The sequence below is a fragment of the Electrophorus electricus genome, chromosome 3 (genome assembly GCF_013358815.1).
Source record: "Electrophorus electricus isolate fEleEle1 chromosome 3, fEleEle1.pri, whole genome shotgun sequence".
NCBI lineage: Eukaryota > Metazoa > Chordata > Actinopteri > Gymnotiformes > Gymnotidae > Electrophorus > Electrophorus electricus.
This window is the reverse complement of record NC_049537.1, coordinates 24968082-24985300: the sequence shown is the minus strand read 5'-3', so window position 1 is coordinate 24985300 and position 17219 is coordinate 24968082. Positions and strand designations below refer to the sequence as shown.

Genomic DNA, 17219 nt, shown 5'->3' with positions numbered 1-17219 from the left:
AAGATGGGTTTCCATCAATATGTTGCACAATGTAATGTGCATTTATGAAATTTTGGCAGAAAAAAAAGGAATTAAGTCATGTTTCCATCCTATATGGTTATGCGAAGAAACATAAGATAATTTAGGCTACCGTGATTAGGGGCACCATCAAAACAAGCAATATGGATAGATTTTAACTCGGTCTTATGGCTTGATACATCATTGTTTATTCAAAAAACCCTTTTCCATCCCTTTTTCACATTTTGGCTTTAATGATACTCTGACTCTTCCACCTCATCCTAGCGTAAAAAAATCTTTTTGTGATATTTGGGTGTTTTTTAAGTTCTGGGCTTTTTCCATCCAGTTTTTTTTTTGTTTTGTTTTTTGTTTGTTTTGCACATTTTCAAAATTTGCAAAAACTTGGTGGACGGAAAACCTGCTATAGTATTGGTTTATTCATTGACTTATCTCTACAAGTCACATTAATCTCAGCAAACAGGTTTTCTTAACAAAAGGGGGTGGGGCAAAGGCTAACTGCATTTGCATGACAAATTAATAAGCAAATACACTGTCCATATGCAAGACACAGAAGAAACCAATACTATTCCTTTTTCAGACATTAAGCACATAGACATTTACCTAATGCTTTTATCCAACTTGGCAGCGGTGGGGCTAGACCCGGAACCCTACCAATTACAAGTCAACTACCTTAACAACTGAGCTACCACTGGCCTTGATTGTTAGTATAACAGTAAGCAAAGGCTGAGTGTGGAGCAAAATAAGGCAAATAAAAATGCTTAGGAAGGGAAGGAAAAATGCAAGAAATTTATTTGCCCTATTAATTTGCATTGTGTTGTTTCTGGGGATTTAATATGAAAAATAAATTTGTCAACATTAGTACTAATTAGTAATTAAATAAGCAACATTATAGGGATTCACAGGAAGGGGGAAACATTTAATAAATAAAGGTATTCTTAAAGGTATTCAGGGAGGAAATTCTGAATGCAAGTAAACAAACATTCACACCAAAAAATGTGCATCCAGACATCAATCTGTATAATAAAACTGCTGTGCTGCGTTATTTGAAAACTAATTTTCATTTTAGTTTATTTTAATTTAACATAACTAGATTATTCATAATTTGGAATAATCTAAAATTACCAGAATGTCAATATGGAAGGAAGGTGTACTGCAGGATTAGACATATAGAATAACAGTAGCAGCATGAGTTTATAATGAGATCTTAGGTTGCATTTCTTTTCGAATTGATAGCAGAAGAGCTAAGAGTTATAGACAACAGTTCTACTGCATTAGTAAAAAGAAGAGGCAGTAATGAAAGCCAGTTGCCAATGGGAAGTATTTAAATTGGAGATCATTAGTGTGCACACAAGAAGAACAGCATAGGAGAGGAGCAGAATACAGGAGCTGGATCCAGGAACTAAACTTGCACTGAAAACCAAATTACTTAAGCAAAAAGATAGCTCTGCTGTATTCTGGTGAACACTTTTTCCAAAAGCAACACCTTTGTCTTTTCGTAGAGATTTCATAAAAAAAAAAAAAAACTTTTTGTAAATTTAAAAATGATTACCATCCCATATCATTTGATATCTGCAGGAACCGTTTCCAGGAGACTTGCCTGAGCATTGAACACAAAGGCCCAAACAAAGGCCCCTCTTTATATCTTAAACAAATTAAAGCTTGTCCTAGAGGTTCGATGGAAGTCAAAAATGTTCAAAAGAATAATCAGGTACAGAGAAGAGTAATGAAGTAAGCTTACTATTAAATGTTTTATAATATTCTGGGAGAAACCCAGACTAGCTAGACCAGACTAGTCTTTACTGTGTTGATATAATTTCCTAAATTACGTAATCTAGTCTCAGAAGAGGATCAATCTCCGATGCTGTAGACCTGTCTGTATTAAGAAATCGAGCCAGCACAGCTGTGTTGGCTGAAAATTATGACTTACAGAGAGAGGAATAAACTGATTTTGCAAATTAAATTGATATGCAATAAATGTGATAGATTATAAAATGAATCTTTAATTTGTAATACTGTACAATATGCAGCATTATGTTTTAGTTGATAAGTGAACAGATAACTTGCTTTATCAAAATGCTCATAGTAATTGAAAATAACAGAAAGAGTTCTGCATCTTTGGGAGATATGAGAATAAATTCAAACTGCAAATTCAAACATTTAAATTACTCTGCGTGTTTAAATTACTCTGAGCATACTGATGGTCTAGATCAAGAAACTGAGCATACCGATAGTCCAGATCAAGGATAGCATTTGTTTCAGTTCACTAGTTTTAAGAATTTTGTACATATGAGATGAGTAAAAGATAATCTGCATCACAGACCATGAAATCAGCCATTTCTTGTGAAATATGTGCATTTCTGTGAAATGGAGGAAAATTGGAAAACTTTTGTGGACGTGCCAAAACTGTACACCACAGAGTTAAATGCCATAATTTTATTTTTGTTGCTATGAGGATGAATCAAATAAAGAACATCATGCAGGGGATTTCCTACAAGTATTAATATAATGTTATGCATTTTGACCTGTTCTTTTTTTTTATTTTAGATGTGGATTCAAATGTAATAAACAGTCCTGATTTTGCCAAAAACCTTTAATTGGAATTTCAAACATCATTGTTATGTTTTGGAAGCTGTTTGACACCCCAGCATCTTGTTAAACTAACATTACACAGAGAGAACCGTTTTAAAACATAGGCAAGTATTTTGCCTGTGAGACCACAGACCAACACACAAATAGCTAACATTAACTATTACATTCAAAGTGAACAAAGTATTTAGGCACATGACCCACAAATCTCTACACCTCAGTTGACATGAAAAACCATGGAATTACATATTTGCGTTGAATCTGTGCATATCAGACAATATCCAGTAACGGTAACCAGGATTACATTAACTTTCCCTGAGCACAGATAGCACAGATCTAGATTTAGCAATACCAATTAAGTTCTGTGAAGCAATCCAGCTGATGTAGATTCAGTTGTTGAACTGAAGTAATACTATTCCCCAATTAAGGAAAATTTATAGACAGGCAGGGAAATAGAGAGTGAATTTCATATAGTTTCATAGAGAGTTTGTCATATAATTTGCACTTTACACTGTTGAAAGCCGGAATTGAACTTCTGATTAAGCTTGTGAACAGAAAATAGACAGGTGGCAGAACATCTGTAAAACCAGAGAAATTCCTTTTTTATTTTGTTATGTACACTCACATGCCAGTAAGTCTGCTCTGGAATCCAGGCAACCTCTGTGGCTTCCCTTCTTATAAACATAAAATCTTAAAGTAAAATATTGGTATCATCACTTATGTCTACTACTATTTACCTCACAATTGCTATTAGGGCCACATTGGCTCCGTTTGCTGCAACATTAGACTCTAGGCGGAATATAGCAGATCCACGAGATCGACAAATTTGTGAAATGAAGCATTGTCCAACAGTGATAACTCTGTTGTTGTTTTGAAGTCCACTGAATCTCACTTGTCAAGAGAGAGCAAACAATTCATCAAGACCCTGATGACCCTGTATCTCATTCATATTACTGTAACATCTAGATGGCTGGAATTTCAGAAGGATTTGAATATACTTATCCTCTCAAGTGTTGGTAAGATGTTCTTTGCCGAGGTACTGGACCCTGGCTTTTATTCTTCTTCTCTGATGCTAGAAAAAGTATATTGCTTATATCTGCATTGAACAATCCTAATTCTAAACAAAGAGTATTTTGTGCTGGATTTCATTATTTCCAGGATGATGTGTGTGCTTTTCAGTTATCTGCTTCATTAACAAGGAGACAAGGCATTCATCTTTGCAGATCCCTGTGCATAATTTTAAATGATTTCTTTTTACAAATAAGAAAAAAAGTCATGTTTTTGTCTTTGTCATACTTGAGCTTTTCTTGTAGTTTCAATAATTGTACTCAATTTTCTTTTTATTGTCTTCTGTGATGGCCTCTTTGGTCTATTAACCGATTGCAATATAAATAAGCAGAATTCTGCTTATGGGGTCACACAAAACACTGAAAGGCTAGGGGTATCAAATGAAATCTTTAACATGGATCTGTGGGCTATATCATTTGTGTTTCATTCCTACTACAAGGTTAAAATTCTGCATCTCTGACACAAATCCTACTCGTCTAGCCTCCCACATGTCTGCCATTTATTTAAGAAGAAATTTCAAGAGCTACCTTATAATTGCAATACACTGTTACATTTCATTTAGATTTTTAAATTCCCATAGAGCTCCCTAGCATGTAAAACCTAAAACATTTTCTCTCCACCATCTTACCTGATTTGTGCATTTATTTAAATGTAAGCATTTTTTAAAAAGTTAATTAAGAAAGAGATGAATAGGGTGTATATTTTTATATTTATATTTATTTACATTTTTAGTGTCATACCTGCCAAACCAAGTCCAGACACCAATTTCCAGAATCCCTTATCAAGGATCATGCCTTCCACCTCTTCCATCAGGTCTCTTTTCACTATAATTCTTAATTGTCATTCATATATCATAGCTTTTAGCCTACACATCTCACAATATCTGCAATATCAAATAAGTGCTTGATACTGTTATTGTCCCATCCAGCTTTAGTTGGGGTTTGGCCCAATTCTGAAGTTATACCAGTGAGAGATCAATTCATCGAGTAAAAGTTGCTGTGCACCTACAACTCAGTGTATGTGTGAACGACATTTGGTGTGTTTGGCTCTGTTGGTTTGAAAACAAACATCATTATTCAGCATTGTTCCTCAATTAAAGCATAACAGAACCCAGATGGGGCATGGGCATGTGTATTCTTTGCTATGATTTCTGTGGTGGGTGTAAACAATGTTCATTACCTTATTTTTTAGAATGCAATGAGGAGCTCAATGGCTCTGTTAAGGCTATTGTGTTATTAACTTGTTGACTAACTAGTTCATTCTTTCTGAATGAAAATGACTTTGCTCACATGGAATATTTATGAGAGATAAGCAAAACTTAGAATTAAAGACACATGGCAATCTTAAACTGCTTTCAGGTTTGCAATGATGCAACTTGTGGTAAGGATTCATCTCAGGAGTCATATTTAATATTTACAGAGATAAATTAGAATCAAATAGGTTGCTATTTAAAAAGATTAAAAGTAGAACTGCCTCAAAATGAGGTACCTGGTAAAAGCATTGACAGTGCACTGATTCCTACTCAGTGTCATATGCAGAAGACAGAAAAAGAGAAGGCAGTAGCAAATCTAGGAGACTGGACTTGCAGAAGACATTTTGTCACCGAATGTTGAACTGGCGAGGCCCCTAGACTGAGTACTGTTGAAGTCTTGGCTGAGTGGCAAAATGTCAAAATTGAACTGCAAGTCAACATGTCTTGACTTGCTTCAACTAGACAATTCAATCACCTGAATGACTGAAAGCCACCCTAGAAAACTGAGTACATTCTCACTGGAAAAAAAAAAAGACAGGGCTGCTCACTCCCTCCTCGCTAAGATGCACACCAGCCAAGTGAGCGTCTGCATGGTTGCAAAGCAGAATCAAATGATTAGCATGCTCCTCTAAGCATGTTAAACAAATTATAGAGGGTCTGGCATTGCAAAGAAAAGCATACAAAAAAGTTATATATCTCAAAACAAATATGCTATATTGTAAAATAATATTATTCTAAACAACCAAATTATTGATCAGGTAATGTTTCTTTTTTTAATAGAGTGAAAAGATTGATGGTTCTTTTTAAATTCAGCATATGTCACGCTACTGCTCTGCTGGGTGTTTTATTGACTTCCAATCAGATTCTGCAAGCAGTAGATGTATCTAATTACAAATAATTGACTTTAAAATGAAAACTACTCTACCATCAAATTACAGTCACCCCTGTAAAATGAAATGAGGCAGATTCCGAGCCTTTCTCACAAAAACATCCTCTGTCTGGCTATTGCAATTGTAAGTGTAAGGCACTTCTAAATTCTAAATTCTAAATTCTAAAAAAAAAATAAATCCACCAAAAACCCCCAAAAACCCAAAACCAAAAAACAAATAAAAACAGCAGCAACAAAAAACAAAGCAAATTTTTATGCACATTATGTGAATATGTTAGACCCAGTCACTCTGCCAGGCTTAAATGGGAGTCACCTTGCACACAGAACTGCAGATGTTCAAACAGCATGGCATCTCAAACTACTGAGTTTATCCTTTGCTATGGAGTGGCCTGCCTTCGTATCTGGCTATAAAGAGTGTGCCCTTTGGCATGCAATGGTGATTGACTCTGTAGAGTGCCTTCTGATTTTACTTTAAGAAACTGACCATCACACATCTTGAACTATCTGCGGTTCTCAGCATCAGGTAACATGCCCAGAGGAGAAGAAGTATACTTGTACAGAAAAATATGAATGTTGGAGTTGAGGGGAATGTTGATCAAACAGATTATCATGTAAATTGTAAATAAAAATTGCTGATTGAAGTAATTAATCGGTGCACTTTTAGAATGAAACTTTTCCAATTAAATTTGGAACCAATTTTAATAATGAAATTTCAAACAAAGCAATTTCAAACATACAAATATGGCTAAAATATGGTTATGTGGCTAACACTTCGTTAAACATCAAATATGTCTTTTTTGAGCAATTAACTTTTTTCACATCAAGATCAGTATTTCTGAGGCAGATTTTTACAAGTGTGGTGTACTTCTTTTTAAAGGATTTGGTTACTTCAGCTCACGTACTGTGAGTACAAAACAGAAGCCATTATACCTATAGAGAACAGAAGGGGGCTCCTCTTGGGAAAGCCTAAGTACAAACTGGGCCAGATTTTAAGGCTAATGGGGAGTTGGAGTAGACTAGTCCTCCCTGGAGTGTGAAGGCCCCAGTAACTTTGGCAGCTGCCTTCACGTCCAGATGGCAGGGAAGGCTGTGTGTTAGGGAAGCAGGGGGGGTCAGGGTCTGCTGAGCGAAGGCTTGCTCGCCCTCCGCCTGTTGATGGAAAGCAAATAGCCACAGGCTGTCAAGATCTGCCCCTTGCTCTGCCTGCAGTTTGTGCGCACGTTGCCCTGATTTATGCCAGGCAGCGGTGAGACATCCATCTTTTCAGCCCCCAAAGCTGGACTCTACCGGAGGGGAAGAGGCTGTAGCAGTGCCAGGCTGCGGAGACAAATGCGGCCCAACCCTGAGACTTGGCCATTGCTCTGAATGCCCACAAGCTGAGACTCGCTGCAGACATCTATCCCTACCGCAATATCATATGGCCCTGGTATGGGAGACATGATGGACTCCAGCTGGCACTGCTTCTTCTCATGCTTTTGGCCCACTATGCCCCCTTATTACCAATGGGGGTTTTTAAATAATTAATTTTCTAAAATGGTACATGTCACATGTCACATGTCCTTTGGCATTAAGAAAAGTGTATGTAAACTGACATGAATCTTATTGAGAATATTTTTCATTCAGGGTTTTTTGAGTATATTTATATGTGCATTTCTTTCCATTCCTTTCTCTCAGTTACCTGGTCACAAACTGACAAACCTATTTGTGAATGAGAATAACAGGAAATTTTCAATGTTCAGAATAATTTTGGTTGAGGACCAAAAATCGAAAAAGTCATAAAAGACAAAAAACAAACAAACAAAAAATAAAACAAAACACCCCCCCCCCCCCCAAAAAAAACCCCAAAACAAAACAGTAAAGCAGTTTGAGGTTCTCTGTGCAAACAGAAAAGTTTGGCTCCACCATATCATTTTATCTTTTCATGAAAAGGCAGAAATATCATAACAGTTTTTAAAAAGATTAATTGACGGATCAGATTTTAACAGGTCAAGCGTACTTAAAGAAATATTTAATTCCCAGCATCAAGGCCAATGTTGATACTAACTCTATCAGTACCAGTTCTGGCATTGATGCATCTCCATTTGAAATCCATAACAAAAAGATATTTTGGTTGCAAAAATGTAATCATTATCATTAACCATATTTTAGACTTCATTGATCATGATTTTTTTTTCTACAATTGAGTTTTAAATCTTATATCTATATTCTAGCTGATCTGCCATTTCAGTGAAGTGTTGCAGAAGGAGCCTTACCAGTTACCAGGAAGGTGCACCGGCCAGCGCCGGCCTCATTGATGATCTCACAGGTGTACTCCCCATAGCCGTCACGGTTGAGGCTGCGCACCACATACTCAGTCTCGTCGCGGGTGTCAAAGTGGCCAGCGTGCAGGAGGCGAGAGCCCAGGCGCCACTCGTAACGCAGCACCCGAGAGGGGTGGGCGCGGATCACACGGCACCTCATGGTCACAGGCCGGTTCAGACCCTGCCGCACCTCCGACCAGACGAGCTCCACTGCCGGTGCATCTGCACAATAGAGAGGTGTGGCTTCAATCTTGCTTGAAAACAGGCCACAACATATTTAAGATCAAAATCTATTTCTGGAGAAGATGGAGTTTAATGGCAGATGACTGCACAGAGTTCGTCTCCTGTGCACATTAAACAGCAGAAGGCATTTACAGTGGGATAAGACACATTGCAGTGAAATTATTGATGGCTGTGAAAAAGGTTTTCTGGTCTGATGAATCCTGTTTCCAACTGCACCATGATGGCAGACTCAGGGAGTGGCATATATAAAGCATAATGCCACGGCGAGACATGCATGATTACAAACCTACATACTAGAAGAAGGGCTTGAAACCCACAAAACCTTTAGACCGAATTCTCTTTAGTGGGACCATTACCTCCATGATGCTTCAGAAACCTTGTTGAATCAAAGGCAAAGTGTTTTTGTGTGTGTGTGTTGTGTAGTTCTGTACATATATATAATCTTGTGGAGGTCTAACAACACCTTTATTTTCTAAAGAAGCTGAGACAAAATAGTTTACTGCAGTGACGTCTGGTCAACTTTTTTCCAGAGCACTGTGGAAAGCATACTTACCTACTGTGTGACAGTATAGGTTGCTAGTTGCAATGCTGCTGACCTGAGAGACCTGCAGCAAGTGGAAAAGACAGCCCAGTATTGTCAGAGTGAAACTACTGGACCTGGAGGAAATCTACACGAGATGCTGTTACCAAAAGGCCCTCAGCCATCAGGGGCCTGTTCCACGCTTGACCCTGCCTGTTAGTCCCCCTGCCTTCAGAAAAATGCTACCAAACCATCTACACTTGCCAAACAAGACTGAGGAATAGTTTCTTCCCCAGAGCTGCTAACAGTCTGTCTATCCCCCATCACACCAATGCCCCCAATAACCTACCTGCATTCCTATCACCTTTCACTTTCTCACCCCACTTTTTCATACATCTGCTACCTGCCCCAGAAAACAAGGACCTATCAACACATAGGCCCAAGAGTGACAAAACATCTTATTCCCATTATCGGTGTACATATGACCGAGCTTATGAGCCCTATAACAGACATTTGAACTGATTCATTTTCTTGCACATTGCACAATATTGTATGTATCTTAACCACTGTATATATCCTACACAATACTGAGTTGGTATAAATGACCTTGTAATTATAAAAATATAAATTCAGTTTTAGTGCAATAGTACATACTGCACTAAAACTATATATTTTATAATTACTGCACTACAGCACTAAAACTGTATTTATATTTTTATAATTACTAGGGCATTTACACTTACCCTCTACTAATTGCACATGTATACACTGTATACATTCTACCAAAATGTATTTATATTTATGACCATATGTTTTGTATGACATATATTTATATTTGTGTAGCTATTGCTTTTCTTTTTTTTTTTTTAAATCAATTCTTGCAGAATTTCAGCAATATTAAATTTTACTGATGTAAAGATAAAAATCTTATTTTACACACACACACACACACACACACACACACACACATACACACTAAACTAATCAAAGGTGGATAACAAATAAAGGAATCCAATCTGTTCTGCTGCTAAATGTGATCAGAAGGCTTCAATACATTATAGATTGATAATTTTTTTGTTTGCTGAGTGGCACCAGTTGAAGTAATGCAAGCGATAGCTGGATGCAAACAGCTCAGGCTAATTAACTCACCTTTCATTCACCAATCTGATAGACTTCAACAGAAGCCACAGTGAGGGATTAATGCAATGTGGGAAACTGCTAGAGACCTACAGGTCTTAAATTGCCTGAAATTAATTGCTCCAATTCAACATAATGTGAAAGAGAGTCATTTCAGCACTGCTAGAGGTCAGGAAAAAGTAGATAAATGCTGAACCAAATTAATCAGAGAGGGAATCTACTTTTTTACCCTCCTGTATGATTTCATACACAAAGAATACGTTTTATGCAGTCACTCCACATGTGAAAGACTCCACATGTGAAAGAGAAGGAGCATGCATCTTGCTGCTCGATGAACACATTACTGCCATCTCATTAAAGATTGCTAAAGGTTGGAAAATCATGCAAAATAGCATGCAAAAAAACAACAATTTGCAGTAGACTGGTGAGCAAGATGATGGAGAACGTTTCTTTCCCTCCTGATGCCTCTTAATGAACTATGACTATGGGGAGTGCTGCAACATTCCAAATGTAGCTTGACCATTCAAACAATTGCAGGTTGAGCATGTGTTTTTATTTAGTTTGTAGGCGTCTTGAGTGGTACAGACAAAATTATAGTACACGCAGTTCCATTGTGTGGACAGACAAATATCCTACTTAAGCTATGTAATGGAAGCAGCTTTTAACAAGAACAGCCAGCTATCTGCTCTGCACCATCAACTTCATGGTAGCAAAACAGGAAACCCTGTAGATGCTGCCAGCATGCCAAATAATGCTCTGGAGATGCTGAGAGACTGAAATGGTCTTCTGTTACCAGTTTTGTGGAAAATACAGTGGAATGTAACTTGTTATCTGTCACATGGGCCATTTTAGGCAGCACTGCTGGACTTATGTTGAAAACACCAAAATACTATAAAGTGTATCATTAAAATTTCCAAAATCCTTCTGGGACTCTCTTGAAGTGTTTTTGCAATTAATTTATTGGAAGTCCAAAACTGAATTTCCGTCACCAATTTTCATTCTATCTCTGTTGATAGCTCCCTAAGAAGCTGTAAAACAGCTTAACATGAACCCCAAAAGACTGCTGTGGTCATAAAATCAAAGATGGGCAGAATACAGGGCTAAACTGAAGAGATATACCTAAAAAGAAAACACTACTTAAACATACATACTTATAATGTAAGTAATACAAATCACTAAATAATTCAAATAATTAGGAGTAAATTGTTTTAACTCATATAGGAAGAAAAACAGTGCATAAGACTTGTTGTTATGGTAACAGCTGTTACCTGTGGGAAGCTACAAAGACCATCCAGTGCATAAAACATGCTGAGCACAGGAAACCATAAAAACATCTCTGTTCTCTTACTTCAGTGTTAAGCAAGACAGCAAGCATATTTCCAATGTCTGTAATTGCTACTGGCCTACTCAAATTGAACATCGGTGGCTCAGCCACAATATGCTTAGAGGTTACTGGGCATATGCTAATGGTTTGCTGCTGCTGAGTGGTGGGAGGGGAGAGGTTGTTCCAATACACAGTGCTGAGGCAGCTCAGGACCCAAAGCACTTAAGTCGCAGCATGGAGGGGCCCTTGGTGCATGCTGCTATCTTCATTCCAAAAATTATGTGTTTATCTGAAATCTTGAATGAATGTAATTCAACTGTGGTATGTTTTGGTACAAAATTATAAAAATGATCAGGATATAAATTATCCTGTCAGTGCCTAATGACTGTTTACAGGGGACCCTATATACTGACCTTTTCAAGTCTCTCAACATGAGTAATCAGTTCAATATTGTGCTATGAAAATAGGCTACTAAAATTTTAGACCAGATTTACACCACTGGAGCTAATCCAGGAAGACTATTTCATACATATCCAAAGTCATATTGCAAGTCTCATTAAATAGGCCCCACTTTAATAGATGCATAAGAGGAATCTTTTAATTCCATTCATTGTTTGGTAATGACATGGGATAGTGTCTTTCTTATGTGAGTCATTTGCATCTGTTCATGCCTAATGTGCATGTCATGAAATGGCTATAAGCAGTATAAGCAGTGGCATTAGGACAAACAAAGAAACAACAACAACAAAAAAAAAGAAAGTGTATTTGTCTAAGAGCTCTTCCAATGAATGACTAAGGGTAAAAACCGCCCCCCAAATTTTTGTTTTGAATAACTAATCTGCATAAGCTGTGGATAATGAATAGGTTATACACTTCACTTGTTGGAATATGTCACTTTTAAATTGAACCCATTAGCCCTAATCTTTTTGGCCCTCATGATGTTAATTAGCTAATTCCTTCTGCAACCAGACTTGTATATACTCACTGTAACTACCTGAATATTTGAAGTGCCATTTAAATTGTTCAATCCTAACTTTTTTGTCCTAGCTTCTCCTATTTCAAAGATTAGGCTTATCTGAGACAGCATGCATAAAAGAAGAGAACCAGAGAAGGCACTGCAATCAACTGAACTGCATCATGCTGACGAGCCAAACACTGTGTCCTGACAGACGGAAATGCTTCAGTACCAGACTTTCTTTTGCCTACCTTGTCTCAATCCCTGATTCATAAAAACATCAGTGGCCAAATACTGAGGCTTTATCTATGTTTTATGAAAGTTGATTTTTGTTTGCTTCACTAGACGCAGAACCCTTTCCTCTCGTCTGCCTGGGACACTAGACGAGAGCCACTATGAATAAAGTTTTTTTTTTTTTTTTTTTTTACACATCAAAGCTGTTGACTCGCTTCAGCCATTTCTTCATGCCTCTAATGCTCTTGGCTTCAGGGAGCTGCATCTCAGCCCTTGATCGAGTTAACTAAAGGCGGCTTTGCAGAGTGGCTGGAAACCAAAGGCAAGCAGCTGCTTTTCCGCTGGGCCCTGGCGACACTGCTGCGGAAAAAGTGGCCTCAGTGGATTGGCGCAGGGGATCCACGCCCTGGGGAACCTGAGCGGCTGAAAAGGCCTCCACTAATAAGGGGAAAGCTCTTGGTGAGGAACAGAGACAACAAGGCAGCTCACACATCACCGTTACAGAAAAGTCCCACCGTGGAAGCATGGTGCAGGTGCACTCCACATCTTCTGCTCATTTCTTACTCAGTATCAATTTCTCTTTTCATGTTTTACCTAGAATTGCTGTATGTGGCGCAGTGGGTTTAGTTTGTGCTTTAGGGGCCTTTTTCATAAATTTTCATGCATGTGAGCAGAAATCTGTGAGATGTAAGATAGTTTTTGCTTTTTAAAAGCATTTCAGGAAGATATTATGGACAATAAATGCATATTCCAGAGATCATGTCACAAGCAGTCAGTTACTTTCATTTGAATTCACCCACCACAGCAGTTTGTACAAGCTGAATAGACAGATTTTAAAGATCCCATTATAAAGTTTACTCAATACTTAAAATCGAAAATACATTTTAAGAGCTTTCAATTTTCAAAAATGCCTTCAGAGCGAGCTCTAATGGATTCTCTTAGCCAAAAGAGGCAAATACATAAATAAAAGAACATGACCCAGAAATAAGTAAGCTCATGTATAGGCTGCATTTATCTGAATTGTCAGTGACACCAAAGCACCAGGAGGAGATGATAGTATATTCACATAAGAGTAAAGCTACTCTTAGCATTGATCAAGCTGAGCTCATGGAAAAAGAAAGACATTTATGTATATATGCATCAAAATATATATACCTGATTGGTCAAACTAAACTTTAACAGACAAGTTTTCTTGCATTGAGAATTCTAAGTTGAACATCTTTCTCAAATGATCAGCTTTGCAAAATTGCAAACACAACTGTTATTGTGTTCAGACTATCCATAAAAATATTGTTGTCCTCAGTTCAACTTTGCCATTAGTGATTGCAATGGCAGCATTACTCCACTGTAGCATTATATCATAATCAGCACAGTACATTCACAGAGGCTTTGTTAATTGCACACTCAGGACATGGATGTTAGCCCATCAGTAGATTGTGTTTCCTTTGCTATTCTACATCTTAAATTAAAAGAAACATAAAAATATAAATCTGTGAAATGCAAAGCAATGCAAACTTTCTATAATGTATGTGCATTTATCATGCTAAAACTAAAACAAAATGTAGACGTGGTTGTTTTGCTATATTTGCACACATTGAAATATAACTGCAACATTTATATCCTCCACATAAACAAGGAATGTCATATTGTTAAAATTGCACATGCTTTAACACTACATAATGGCATTTTTCATAAAACTAAACCCCCACAACCCCCACAACCACACCCACACTCACACAACCACAAAAAACACATACATACACACACCCTGGTTTGTACAGTGCCACCTCTATCTTTATTTTCAGCCAAGGAAAACCCTGGAGAAATATGAGTAATCACCTGGCTATATCAGACTGAAGCCGAAGGTGAGGAAGTGTTCACATGTAATAACAGGATGTATGTAGCCTTATTATGTAGATGTGTTGGCTTGTCATGATGTTAGAGAACACTACTATAGTCTACATAATGATATATTTAATCTCTAATCTTTTCTGCAGTTTTCCAACAATTAAAAGTATGGTACTTGCATTTTCTTGATAGTCTGAACAAACATATTGCCACACATTGTGAAATCTTTTTTTTCTGTTATCTTGGTTTTTAACATGTTTCCTTCTCTGTACTGGCAATCACACCACAACACATACTGAAGTGGTTACCTAGGTGATGAGTGACCCAGGGAGCGTAATGGCCTTAGGTCTATGCTCTAAAGCCTCTCCTCTCATAAAGCACAATCACTTTTCATGTTACAGTTGGATAGAAGAGAGCTTAACAGTTATAGAACAGATGTACTGTTTCACCACAGTGCTGTCTGCAACTATATAGGCATTTACAAAATTTTGTTGGTTTGGCTTCAGGACATTGTATTTTAAATGAAACCATATCCAAACTGCCCTTCTTATACGTCTCTAATTTTTTTCAGGGTAACACAGAAAATAAGCATAACTTTAAATAAAATTGTCTGTCTCTTTATAACTTGTTTGAAAAATCTTTGATAACTGTGACCCATACACATCACCAGATGTGCAACCTTTTAAGACTCTAATGTCTCTAATGCTTTAAGTTTCTTTAGGACTCTAATGCAGCCATTTTCAATTCCTGTTTGTTTTGGGGGATATTTGTTATTATATCTTTAATAGGTATGCTATAATAGGAATATACAATTGGAAATGCAGGCTCAGATTAGGTCAGGTGATTGTCTGAGTAAGTCAAGAATATAAACTCCCTCATTGCTTTATGCTTTGGCTTAGCAGATTTCTGTGTGATTTAGTTTGGTCTGAGCAGCTAAGAAGCTTCTGTCCAATCCAGAATTCTCCTGTTGCTTTCTGTAGTCACTTTATCAATAAAGCATAATAAGGTAGTTTCACTAGCAGCCATAGATGCACATATGACTACTTTTTACAAATGAAGTAGTATGCTCATCATTTCATCCATCCATAATACGTCTCTGATACATTTGTTATGATATTTGCAGCCTCATGACATTCTGCTTTACTGGTAATGGCATTTCTTTTGTGCTTAATAATCCAACAGCAACAGACTTCAGATGCATGTGTTGTAGGGAATGTTTGTCAAATTTTTTGCCTATCTACCCTGTTCAGCTTGCTTTGACCCATAGGGGAAACATAGGAGGTGAAGATTTAATGCATATGATAAATGAATGAATGAATTAATGTCATTCAAAAACATACTGAAAAATATTGGCTATGCTGTCTGTCTTCAATGACACATCTAGAATTTAACTCTAGATTTTTTATTAGCTTTCTATTGCATGAGCTAAAATGCTGCACCAATACACAACCAGACAGGAACCAACTAAGAATCCCACTGTACAATTATGTTGGGTTCCCTGAAAACAGAGGACTGTATGTTTAAAGAACTGTACTTCCTGCTCAGTTCAATATAGATACACAAACCCATAAATTAGAGCTGACAGTAGGAATTTTAACCCTGTGTCTCATTGTCTCTGTAGACCAAAGGGTACCTACTTTTACTGGAGGTCTAATAAGCACTGTACAACATCCATAGTATGAATAATGTCGCATAATGTGAGTCAAACAATTTTACTCTTCTCCTTGCATGGCAATGTATTTTAGAAAGCAAGTCCCTGTTCAGCTCACTTCAAAGGCATTTAATAAGAAGCAGTTTTATAGAGTGACAGGGTATTTTGGGTGTGCAACTCTTCGTTTATTTACTCAATCAAACTTTTTTCAGACTCTGAGATTTGAGAATTCAGTATGATCATAGTATGTTTCCTGTGTGTTGAGAGTGATGTATTGTATTTGAGATCAGTAGCTTCATATTACTTTCAGCTCTACTGTGTGTCCTTCTTGAGCTGATGGAAAGGCAAAACACACATGTATCTACTACTTCCTATTGTCGTTGATAGCTCTCTGCAATGTCTCTCAGCAAGGTCATTCAAAACCTTTGACAAAAGAGCATAATGTGCATCATGTTAATTTCATAAGGATAGAAAAACATATCTTGTGCAAAGCTCTGTTAGTTAATTAAAGTTAAATAACCATTAAGGAGTCTCTGAATGATTTGGTGATGCAAAAATGAACTGGGGTGATGGAGGCATGTGACCTGCTTGATAATCTAATCCTCTGTTTACAATTCAATGACAGCATCAATGCAGAACAAAGCAGCTAACCTCTGATATGTGCTGTATTCAGTACATAATCACAATCAGTTTAGAAAATAATTCATTGGAATCATTCTTCAGAGCCTATCAAAACGTCATTAATTTTGCTTATAGGACACAGTCATTAATAGCTTACCAGAAGACGTGAATCTCATGCTAAACTGATAAAAGAATGGGAAGAAATCAAGGAACCGTCACTCTGTCTTTGACCAGCAGATGGAGGACATGGACACTACATTTACTCTCCATTGTACACAATCATAGCTGCTTGTACAGATTCTGTAGATTTTAAACTCATATACTGACAGATTATTAAGAATATAGATCAATGAGTGTGACCAGTATGGAATAAATGCCTTTACCCAGCTAAAAATGGCACAGATGTATTACGCAGATATTGAAAAGTCAAAATATGTGACAAGTTCATAAAGGCAGTAGGATTTTATAGGCATAATACATTAGCACATTTAGTATGAGTCATGGAAACTTTTCTTCCCATCTTCACATATATTCCTCAATGCCACTTGCCACCACCATATGAACTGAGATCTC

At 37.2% G+C, this 17219-nt stretch overlaps 1 protein-coding gene across 7 annotated transcripts in view; it reads right to left on the bottom strand.

The window, feature by feature from the left end:
• LOC113569818 (MAM domain-containing glycosylphosphatidylinositol anchor protein 2-like) overlaps positions 1-17219 on the bottom strand; it is a 155418-nt gene that overhangs the window by 25319 nt on the left and 112880 nt on the right. For all 7 annotated transcript variants that reach the window (XM_035524822.1, XM_035524823.1, XM_035524824.1 and 4 more), the window contains exon 9: positions 8066-8335. In XM_035524822.1, coding sequence (XP_035380715.1) covers positions 8066-8335 — 270 coding nt within the window. The remainder of the gene's footprint in view (positions 1-8065; positions 8336-17219) is intronic.